The sequence below is a fragment of the Chaetura pelagica genome, unplaced genomic scaffold (assembly GCF_000747805.2).
Source record: "Chaetura pelagica isolate M959 unplaced genomic scaffold, ChaPel_1.0 scaffold346, whole genome shotgun sequence".
NCBI lineage: Eukaryota > Metazoa > Chordata > Aves > Apodiformes > Apodidae > Chaetura > Chaetura pelagica.
This window is the reverse complement of record NW_009953797.1, coordinates 2,820,282-2,832,618: the sequence shown is the minus strand read 5'-3', so window position 1 is coordinate 2,832,618 and position 12,337 is coordinate 2,820,282. Positions and strand designations below refer to the sequence as shown.

Below are 12,337 nucleotides of genomic sequence, written 5' to 3'. Positions count from 1 at the left end.
CCCTACAATGGATAGGAGTGGAGAAAACTACATCTGGTGAGAAAAGTAGGAAGAAACCCTTGGACTGCTGTGTCTGTTACCTTCCAAGTAACATGCTTTTCAAGCTGCAGTTAGCATTTATGCAAAGGTGCAATACTCTGAAGGTGTGCACATAACCCCAAGTCTTTGCTACTGCTTCCCATGGAGTGCTTTATTGTAAGCCAGACTGCCAACAGCTCCCAGCACTTAATTACCGTGCTGCGTTTCAGGCTGGGAGAGGTTTTATCCAACATTAGCCAAAAGGACTCGTTGCTACTAGGCCCAAGCTCACTACATTTCCTGCTGTGGCTTTGACTTGTATTGCTAAATGGCAAATAGCAATCATGACAGACCAGCATCTAACACACAAGAGGCTGCACTTGGCAATTTGGGCTTAAACTTACTGGGTTTAAACTACTAATAGACAAGTGTTTCATTGGATTGGACCTGTACATAGACCTGGAAAAGTTTTATCACAGATGTTATCTGCAGTTCTGTGTAAACTATTAATGTACTACAGCAACACTAACGTGGTATTCACAGAGATAGCAACTGCACAGGTTTTACACACCTTTTAACCCCTCCTCATTGTTATCATTCCCAGGCCTAAAAAGACACTGTGCAAACTCCTGACAAGACCTCATGTTCGTATCTGCAGCCTGCAGACTTTCCTCCCACTGCTTTCTAAGTGATTTCCATTTCCTCCAGTTATCCCATGAGGATCTTATACTCACTGATGTTTATATTGCAATAATAGAGAACCGATAGGACAATATAAACACAACTAGCAGACCTTAATTCAAATGATATTGCCAACAACAGTGAACCTTGAGAAACTTCAGATATACTTAAATGTGTCTAAGACCTTGTTCAATGTTGCAACAGACAGCACCAACAAAACAGTATTGAAGAGTTTCATGTGAAAATTGTTTCCCTCTACTACTAACTTCAGTCACATTTCTGATTTCCCTACCCTCCCATCCCTGTTTTTTCTCTACTGCTTCATGCTAACTCCTAAGCTTGAACAATGTAGTTGTGAAATGCATTACAGCTCCTCCAGAATCTTTCAATTTTTAACCAGTTATTAAAAAAACAATTTAACCCAAGACACTAAGTTACATGAATGAAAAAGTTGATAAGAACAATGAAGATACCGTGGCAGTCTTAAGGAGGTAACCAAATTATGACAATTTTCAGTAAGAACAATCATCACAATGCTTCTCTCTAACATCATCTCAGCAGTTACATGGCTGTCTGCACTCCAGCACTAAGCTTACATGAGAAATTTAGGTAAAATCCCTGAAAAATAAAGGCAAAGGCATACACAGAAATTTTCTGAAGTCTTTCAGCAACCTCTTGACTGAAATACAAATATATACCAAAATATCCTGCTTAACAAGGTATAATGCCAACCAGATTTACCAAAGAAATCTTCTCTGACCACACATGAACAAGATTTTCACGTCTGAAACCATCAAACAAAAAAATCTCATCTCTTGAAGGTGTTTTTTTTATTGTTTGGGTGTTACTACCAATGCAGCCAATATATATTAAGTCAATTCATACACTATACCCTGCAAATCACACAATATACCAGTGGAAGGATAATATTCTGATGAAATACATAATTTTAATCCTCAAAGCACAACCCTTTTTCTTCATCATCATCAGTAGAATCTGCATAGGACTCAATGGCATTGTATATGAAAGAGTATAGCTTGACATCTGGTCCTGAAGTGGAACAGCTTCTGCATTCTTCATTGTAGTATCTCAGTAACAGCCTATAAATGTCCCCTTAAGGATAAAAAGAGATAATTAAAAACCACATAAGATCATGCCAGATATGAAGAACATATGATTCCAAATGAAGACTAGAAATGCAGGCTCACACAGAGAGTGGCTAGGAACATCTCTTTGAATAAGCAGTGAAAGAGGAGGTAGATAGCCACAGACCAGGGGTGTGACTGTATCCAAGTTTGCCCAGAACACAAGGTGGCCTCCCTCAACTTTCTGCTGAGCTTCCTGCACAAGCTATCCAAAAGGTAGGCTTACATACACATTGCTTACAGAAGTATTACAAATCACCTAGTTTTGTGCCTCTGCCCCAGAAATGAAAGATGTTTAACAAATATGAAGGGGCAATGGATACACTGCTTTTCTTGTACTGCTACTGGATAACACATCTGACCACATCTTGTAGGATCGAGCCAGAACCACTGTAATACAAATTAATATCAAGAATGCAAAAGCAGATTTTCCCTTTTGGAAGCATTTCGGTTTATTAAAAACTTTGCAAACCTTCTGTCTACCACATGCATCTATTTTCCGAATTTCAGAGTGTACCTCCCAAGGGAATTAGAAAAGGGTTCTACAAGTCTTCTAACAGATCACCACTGCACAGTTGACCCCGAATCAGAAGAGTTCCCCACTCTGAAAAGGAGGTACAAATATACCAAGACCCATCTGCTTGTGTTCAGGACTTGATGACAATAATTCTCATTGGACAAATTCCACTGACAGAGATGAGTAAGTCTCTTTGCTGCATGGAAGAATGTCTTTATGCTCACCAACAGTTTGGCCCTTCTCACAGAGAAAAGTGTGCATGTTGTAAATGTCCCGCATCAGCTCCACATCTCCAAAGGTAAAATAAACAACATCACGTCCAGCCTCAGCAGCTGCCAATATCTGTATTAAGGCTGAAACAACAAAGAAGATTGCACACATGAATACAGGATAGAACAATTTGCTGAAGGGAAAAACACAGCCTAATTTTTCAGCAAATAATCATACCACCCATCTCCAGGTGAATGCTGCAAAGCAATTTGAGCAATGGGTAGATATGTATTATTTCCACTTTAAAAATAAAGAATACTGGGCACCGCAACCAAGAGTGTTGTGCTGGAGTCACTAGTGACAACTGCCCTTCCTTTCCTGATAAACCCCCAGGCAGCACACAGCCATTAGTTATCCAACAAATGTGTGCAATAGCATAGGAAGACAGAACACCATCTTACACCCTGGTTTAAGCTGTTTGCATCTGATCACGGAGTGGGGACACAACACAATTTTCATTATTTGCCACCCTTCAGAAAGAACAGGGTCAACCCTTTTACTAGGTAGTCTACACAGAGCAGGAGCTGACCCAAATTTTAGCTTCCAAGAGGAGATTTATGTTCCTGCAGCCTCTCACTGCACGATTTAAAGCGTCCATCTTTCCTACTATAGAAGTATGCCACAAATGCAAGCCAAGCCATCAATCACATGCTCATTCCAGGTAATGTTACAACAGTTCAAATAACCGATCCCACCAACTATTTATTCTATTGAAGCTTGCCTCATTTCAGAGCCTATGGATGCAGCTCTGATATTAATTCTTTCCTTTTCTACCCAATAGAGTTAATTAAAAGGTTACTGTCTTTGAAAGATTGATTTTAAATAAAATAGTGTATGTACTGCATCACCACCAGTAGCAACTAAATAGAAAGGCATTCATAGTTCAAGAATCTTCCACATTAAGAGACATAACAATATACTGCACTCATTACTAAAAAAATAATATTGTAAACCCATAGTTAAAATTATTAATTACATGATTCACATGTGAAATTAATCTCAATCTGGGAATGATATTTTAATTAAACTACTGAACCAGCTGTGGATTTGGTAAAGCTTCACTAGTTCAGCTTTTAAAGGGTCTAATTAACTAGCTCGCATAGGGGAACAGAACCTAATGAATTGTATTATTCATTCCAAACAAACAATGCATTTTCACTTTACAGAAGATATTAAAAATATCCTACTGTTTATTTTGAATTGCTATGAATCTTATGAAATAAGGATAAAAATTTCTGTCAAGAATTAGGCTTCACAATCTTCTGGGCATTAATGATATATGATATGATGTGAAACTTCCTGTAAATGTGAATTTAGGCTGTGGTACAGGGTTCTGGAGGGATCTGGGCTGTCTTGCCCCTTGCATCCAGCTGATGTGATCCAATTTAACTCTTGAACTCACACCTGAAGGGATGGCGGCTCAGACACACCTTCTACTACCCAGTGAGGGTGACAGAAACATAACAAAAATCCTTTTGGGGACCCAACTATCCTCACAGGCCCTACATGCTCAGTCCCTTTTATCCAGAAGAAAGGATGTTATCTCCAGGCACTCCCCTGTGGCAGTACTGTTGAGGCAGTGCAGCCAAAATGCAGAGGTGGCTGCAGCAGAGCCAGCAGGGACCCGCCAAGAAGACCTCCCATGCCTGCTGTGCAGCTCATAGCTGCAGTGCTGCCACAGCAGCAACTCAGGATCACACAAAAGCAAGACACGCTTTTCCCTTCACAAATCCTCTAAGGGTCTTCCTAAAACTGATGGCAGCCTCCCTTCTGAACTTCATTTTCACAGATAAGTGTTCAGCTAGAGAATACTTCCTCGTAATTGTCAGAAGTTACATTTATGCATTTGTGAGATGTCTCATCAGACAATTTCATTTGCATTTTCAATAAAACAACACTTTTCCAATCTTTAGACAGTAGTGTAGCTAATAATAGTTAAATTATCCTCTGGTTTTAAAATACAAGATCTTCCAACTTCTGCCAGTTATTTAAACCTACTTTCTTCAGAATTGAAACTCTTAAATTTATACTAAAATTTTGTGGAAATATTCCTAACTTAGGTGGATCTGTTTTCTTTATGTACTAGGTCTTTAATTTATGCAGCCAGATTATATTTTTCCTCCCTTAAGAAGACTTTAGTTTTTGCATAATCTGTGAACTTAAGTGAAACCATATTTTATATACAATCATGTTTCTTTAATTAATTACAAAAAAAAATATTATGCATTATGGTGCTTATCCAGTTATATACTATCTTATTAAATACTTTGGTAGTTCTTAAATCTGTCACAGATCCAGATACTACTTCTGAAAGAACAAGGGTTTGTATTTAAGAATGTTAAATGAAAAAGCAAGATTTTAAACCATGAAAACTATTTTGTCATTGGAATATACTGTCAAGCCTGTATAGTCAACAAAAGCTGTCAAACTGTGATACTGATATCAGTTTTCTAAAACATTCTGTAATGAAGAATTTATGACTCCCTCTGAAGTGTAAAAGATTATTTTCCACTGTAAGAAATTTGCTTATAATGAAGTGAAACCATTGGGAGAATTAACAGCTCAGGGGCTGTTACCCCCATACAGCATTCTACCAAAAAAGGGATTACTTAGTCCATGCACAGTAATATCTGTGAACTAGAGAAGACTTCATTTGGTTATCACACATCAAATATAGTTCTGTTCTGACAAAAACACATATGACAAACTACTGTACTCTTCATAGCTCATAGTTTAAGAAAAAAAAATAATAATTAAGCCATCCTGTTGCTAGTCAGCAGCAGCTCAAGGAAAAACATCCCATACTAAATTACTAGTTCCATACCTGATAGCAAGTCACTGTCCTTTAATTCTCTTTATGAAATATTGATTTTTCAGAGTCAACTAAGAAATTAAGCTGAGCTTACAAAAAGAATAAATCAAGTGCAAGTGAAACCAGTGCCTGTATTTGTAAGGTCTGTCAAAAGAACAGAAGACTTGAGAGTACACACATAGATTTAGATTAATTTTTTGTAAGAGCAGCAGTGCTGTAACTTGCTAATATTGGTTAATTTTTGCAGATTTTGGAGAAAAAAGAAAAAAAATTAAGGTTGATCCAAAACCAGAGAAAAAGTTACCTAAATGAAAGCTCAAACTAAAATATGAAGTTAAACTGATAGACCATTAAAGCATTTGTATGTATCAAAGTTACAAAGCACCACATCTCACTGCTCATCTCTTTGTCTACATCAAAGCCTTTTCTCACACGCTATCTCAGCAAAGTGCCTTGGGCGCTGCAGTCATTTCCAGGGATGAATAATAGCTTAGATCAAAAGAGCCATTTTTTAACCCAAAACCCATACATTAAAAATATATACATTGGCTACTACAGTTCAGATGCAAGAGGAGTCCTTATGCAAATCAAAGCATTTATTAAACACTCCTACAATCAAGTATGGTCAGATCCTGCATTAAATGCTACTTTTGATACTGATGATCTGAACTTGGCAGCCCATTTTATCTGATGGAAATAAAAACAGAACTGTCAGAAAATCAATGAGCATTGAGAAAAAAATAGATGCTTAATGAATAAAACACATTAAGAAAGAAAGTTAATGAAGCCGATAGACTGATAATGGTTTGTCCCAATGTAAGCACCTAAAGCTGTTGAGAAAAGCAGATTTAAAATACTCTCCAAATGTTTGAAAACAACAAAATGTAAATTTCTACTTAGAAGTATATGAATCAGGCTATCAGTTGAAATGTCAGGATCCATCAGTTCTTGGCTTGATGGAGAAAATTCTTAAATAAATGTAGGCATGTGATATCTGCCACATTATAAATATTCCAATTAAAATAAAAGAACATGAGAAAGTGAGTGATATTGCAGGCAGGCAGGCAAGAAAGAAGCATGTTTGAGTGACTGGAAATCTCTCTGACATACAGCAATATATTAAGGAGCAAAACTAAACATTAAGCATTGCCAGCAAGTTTGGGAAGCCTTGTAAAATACCAGGTAAACAGCTTTGCAGATATATGAATTTTAAGCATAAACTAAAAAGATTGCTCCAGAAATGTCAGCTTATTTATATGACTAAGAACTGCAGTGAACATTCTCTTGTGAGCTGATACTGCGTGTTGGTGATTTTGAAGGTTTCAGTGCTACAGGTCCCATTTCACCAACACAGACTTAGCTCACACTTTAAACTGAAAAGCATATAAAAGCCACATGCATTTTTATTGTTTAAGGCCATGGTACCCACAGCCTAAATATCAAAGCTAATAAAATAGTTCCATGAACAGTTTAACTATGATTCCAATTCTTGGCTAAAATGTATTAATGCAAACAAAACAAACAAACAAAAAAAAGCACTAGAAAAAAACAGAAAAAAGGCCAAGAACCAAAATCTAAGTTATTTGATTCTTTGGACATTAGTGAATTGCCACAATTTACCTTTTAATCGGGAGTCCCCTCCAAAGGCACCACATCCCCAGTTTCCTGTGGCTATTGCAGAGAGATGTTGAGGTGGGACATTGGGTCGGGAGAAGCCACAGAAGGCCTGCAGGCAGACAAGAGTCAGAAGATGAAACTGACAGGCAATATAGTGATAACAGTATTCAGTATTGTCTTCTAGCAAGACCAGATGCAAACTACCTCAATACACCATTACTCTTCCTTTAAAGTTAAGTCACTCACTAGAGAATTAAAGGCAAGTTTTGCCTTATTTGGATTCAAGTTAAAAATTAGATATAGGTGCTGAATTCAAAGAATTTCATAAAAATTTTCAGGATAGCCAGAGCAGAGAATAACTAACAGTAGATTATATGATGTTTGCTGCTTTTTTGCCCATTTAGCATACGTGGCAGTTGAACTGCTGTGTCCAGGATTACTGAAATTCCTCAAAACTGAAAAAAAAAACCCAACAAAATGTCATCTTTGAATACATGTCTAACAAAACAAATAAAAGTGGGAGAAAAAAGTGTGATATTCACTAAGAAATCTGGAGTAAAGGCAGGTGCTTCCATGTGTAGAGAAAAAGGACAAATATCTTTGGAAGTTTTTCAACAGTACAAAAATTCATTCATCTTGTCCAATTTTCTGGTACAGATTGAAGAACCCACAGTTCCACTCAAATATGATCTAAGCTGAAAATTTAGACTTCATCAGATACATGCAGGTTCTTGAGCTCTTTCAAGTCAGAGCTACTGGTGTGCTTAATGTCCAAAGCAAGTTTGTACAAAACTAGTTGGTCAAGTAAGCTAGCACTCTGGCTGCAGGGACAATCATTCTGTTAACTCCACTCTCCCAGTGCAGGAAACAGGATTGGTATTGCAACGCGACGCTGTTATCTTTCAGCTTTTACCTAATGGGCACCTATTTCTCAACCCACCAGGATATGGAGAACAAACACTGTCTCATCAGACATAGTAAGAAAATCACCCAATACTTGGAAGGACTTCAGCAGCAATGAAGACAAATATCTAAGTGCTCCCCTATGACTTTTCATAGCAAAAATCCCACAACCTAATCACTTTTTTTTTATATATAAAAAAAAGAGACAATGCACCAATATTTGAAATAGATTTCATGTAGGAACAGGGCTAACAAAATAACAGACAAACAAAAGAACCTCTGGACACTGAGCTGCATCTACTGATACATGACAGTTTCAAAGCCTCTATGCATATATACTGAGCTTACTGAGTCCTGATTTATTCAATCATAACAGTAATAGAGCTGCAGGTTTTCCATCAACTTGCTTTCACCAACAGAAAGGTCTTAAGGTTAACATTAATTTTTAATCAAACTGAAAAAACCCACCACAGTATACCAAAAAAAAATTTGATTTGTTAAAATATTATAGAACCTCCAACAAACTTAATTACATTTTTGCTGTAGCAAACACAGAATTAACTCAGGATTATATTTTTTAAAATACCAATGAGTCCTCAAACAGCATCAGTCAAACTGACACTGTATAAAAAGTTGCATGGATCTATGATAATTTATTTTAAAAATCCAAACTTAATCAATAATATTGAAAATTTTAGGCAGATCATCAATTCACTAGAGTAGGTGATTTGAATTTTGTACTAAGACATCACTGAAGTTTAAAAATTTATTTACTGTCTTTGTCAGGGCTAATTTCATTACCAACCACAAAGAAACAAGCTGATAAATGTTACTTTAGTTAAGATGCTAAGGCTTTATAACAATTTCATTTCTTTCAAGACTGTGCAGCATTTCTGGGAGGGTAAAAAAAAAAAAAAAAAAAAAAAAAAAAAAAAAAAAAAAAAAAAAAAAAAAAAAAAAAAAAAAAAAAAAAAAAAAAAGAGCTTTCAGGTTTATTCCCTTTCCAGCTGAGAATTGGGAACATACTGCCTTATGTTTGAATTTATTAAAAATGCATCCTGTATTATCCTAAAGCCCCCTATACTACAGAAAGCAGGAAAAGTTATCAATGTTAGTGCTGGGCCCTTACATTTGACACCCTAGCTAAGCAGAGGCCTGATGCACCAGTCGGTGTAGAAGCACCACTTCAGCAGCAGCATGTCTGGAACCCAACCACACACACAAAGACAGTGTAACTGTATAATCGTTCTTGTACTCAACTGTCCAGTAAAAATAGCATTGTCACTGCTATAATAGGCCACAGAGCTTTCACTATCTATGCCTTAAATGAGCCACGCAAGGCCCTCATTCTGGCCCACTAGCCTTCTTAACTTCTGAGAATGTGCCATGTGAACTGGAGATTGATACCAGGCACCTCTTGTTAGGAGACACAATTTATGCATGGGATAACAGCAAAGGCTTTGAAAACACTGGCACAGGTTGAAAGCTCAGAACTATGAACAGCTCAGTGATGGCAATTACTAATCTTTGAAAGAGTACAATTTCAACAGCTGGGAACAGACTGCAAGGAAATAAATGGCAGCAGAGCAAGAAGAAAAACAAGTAACATTAAAATCTCAGCCATGCAATATAATAAAGCGCTTGCCATGGCTTGGGAAAGTAACTCCATGTTCCCAAACATTATGCAACACACAATCCAGGGTGGAAACCGAGGGCTGGGAACCATCTAGAGACTCAAATACCTTTTTTAAGAACAAGATGTTAAATTAGGGAGGGCAGGGGATAGAAAAAAGATGCCCACTGCAGTTCCAGCTTCCCTTGTCAGAGCTCTTCAGCATGGCAACTGTGATGACTAAGACTATCAAGGACCACACAGCAATTGGGGCAGTGCAGTTTTGCATACAGCTAACACAGGCTGCATTGAATACATGGTGATAATAACTACTAGTGATTAAGAATTATTAGTAGGCAGTGTGTGGTTTCTGAATGTCAGTCTGAAAGTTTTGTTTAAAGGATTAAAACTGGCCTGATTTATCAGTTTTCTGAACACACCCATCACTGTAAGCTCTAACTGGCATGCAATACATACACATATTCAGTTGCAACAGACCTTACAGATATTGTGCAAATAAAGATAGAAGATTCATGAATAGGTGGATCTGATCTCAAGAAGACATCAATATACGAAAATATAAACTCCCAGGTGATATGGCAATACTCCAAGAGCAAAGAAGAAAGTTGGAAGAAAAATGGCACCATATTTATGCACTGTCACGTATTAAAAGATGAGGCATCTCCTTTTTCACCTTGACTGCAGGGCTGAGGCAATCATGGGAAGACAACTTAAAATAATAATTTAAAAGCAGGACAGGGAAGAGTTAATACCATGTATATCCAAATTTCATTTATCATTTTGAAAGTTAAACAAAATTCACCTTTGAATGGCATGTCAAAGGATAAGAATAATTCTGTTTTAAAAGCTTCTATTTTACTATTGGACAGCAAAATCCTGAAGTATACCTTTTATGAGAGACACAACTAAGCAAGAATCTCCTTTGCAGAAGATAATAATACAAAAACATCTGAAAAGCTACTATAAACATTAGACTGCAGATCATGGTAAGAAGTTACTGGCCTTGTTGAGCTCTCTTCTAATTTTCTCTGGACCAAACTGATCAAGGAAACGCCTGAAGTGAAATGCATCTATAGCAACAATTTCAGTGTAGCGTCGCTGCCACTCATCCCTAAAATTGGAGGGAGGAGAAAAGTAGATTACATTAGTTGTTTTCCATTGGCCATACAATCACAATCCAAAATGAGCAATTCCTGGCAGAGCTTCTCTGTTAGAAGCAGTTAGAAAGGTGCGCTCACACAAACAATGGAGGACTTTTTTTTCTTTGTGGGTCTGGAATGAAAGGAGAATCAGAAATGAGACCAGTCTCCCTATGAATTTAGAAATACTCTGGCTAGACTTTGTGCATAAATGTGGAACAAATCTAATTACACACCACTATTTATTAAGTACGTATTTGTTAAGTATTAAGAAGACTGCAAGGTCAGAGAAAAGCACTTTGACTCTGTCTTCCCCCAAAATTTACATGAGACCACATTGTGTATGTTTCTATAGGAAAGGAATGATTTTGCGTATAAAAATTCATGATAACATGATACTCATGATAACAAATCTTGTGTCTTGTGCAGCACACATCAGCTGCACTGTAGCACCTGAGGTATCATTGCGAAACTTTTTGTGACATTAAAATCCACAGTCCAGTCAGTATCTTAATAAAAAGTTGTATTAAATACATGTAACTGTAAAAGATGTTGTTGGTTTAAGACCTGACATATTGGCAGGTACCATTTATTAGCATTAATATCTCATTATTAATATGAGAACTTTATTAGCTTGTTGGCTCTAGTGAAGATAGCAGGATCAAACAGTCAAATTCTCTACTAAGGCATATCCTAGTAAACACAAAAGCATTAAGCTTTCAAATTTATAATGTTCATTTATTCCTTCACTTGAAATATCTACATGGAACTTTACCTTGGGGTCTTATCTTCATGGCTTCTTGCCCACCGGTATGTTTCTGCATAGCCTGTATACTCACTATACTGCTCAGTACCTGAAACAAATGATTTTCCATATTACATACAAAATACGTACACATTTTTTCACTTAGGACATCTTTTATAGGAGTCGTGACTTCTCTGAATGAACACTCAACTCTCAAAAGCAATGAAGAAAAAGAGATGTGTATCTGCAACAAGAATACAAGACCTTCTTGTAACCAGTAGAAGCTTTTTTCCCCACTCATAATGTGTAGCATCCACCACAGAACATTACAAATGCAGATCTAGGTATGCTGCCCAGTGTATAACAAGAAGACAGTCTTTTAAACTTTGCCACTTTCAATAGTTTCTTGAAAAACTGCCTGTCACCTTTAAAGCTTTACTGGTCAATTTCTAGTTAACAAAGACCATGAGCCTTTGCACCACTAGCATTCTGCTTTTCTTTATTTAGACTAATATCTATAAACACAACAATAAAATAGCCAACCCCACTCCTGAAAAACATGGCAACTCTACTTCATCACAATTTAGCAAACATCGGGACTGACAGTTTAAGAAACATGAGAAGAAAAACAGAAAGAGATTTAAAAGCATATGTGGTAATCTACAGAGAATCATAGAATATCAGGTCAGAAGGCACCTCAAGGATCTATTTTTATATTTTATTTCTCTTACAAGTTTTATTTCTCTAACAAAACTAAAACACAAAGCCAAAGAGAACAGTGATGGTTAGAAACCAAGCAGGTTTCCAACACACCAGTGTTACCCAGTTTGTTGCTCCATGGTCTCCTGAGGGCAACC

General features: G+C 36.9%; 1 protein-coding gene across 1 annotated transcript in view; it reads right to left on the bottom strand.

Annotated features, from left to right (window-relative positions):
• Positions 1 to 1,616: 1,616 nt before the first annotated feature.
• Positions 1,617 to 12,337, bottom strand: part of PARG (poly (ADP-ribose) glycohydrolase) — a 64,221-nt gene continuing 53,500 nt past the window's right edge. The window contains exons 12-16 of the mRNA XM_010001131.1: positions 11,511 to 11,589; positions 10,599 to 10,707; positions 7,064 to 7,169; positions 2,586 to 2,714; positions 1,617 to 1,812 (exon numbers count right to left, since the gene is read on the bottom strand). Of these exons, the coding sequence (XP_009999433.1) occupies positions 1,649 to 1,812; positions 2,586 to 2,714; positions 7,064 to 7,169; positions 10,599 to 10,707; positions 11,511 to 11,589 (587 nt within the window). The 3' untranslated portion in view covers positions 1,617 to 1,648. The remainder of the gene's footprint in view (positions 1,813 to 2,585; positions 2,715 to 7,063; positions 7,170 to 10,598; positions 10,708 to 11,510; positions 11,590 to 12,337) is intronic.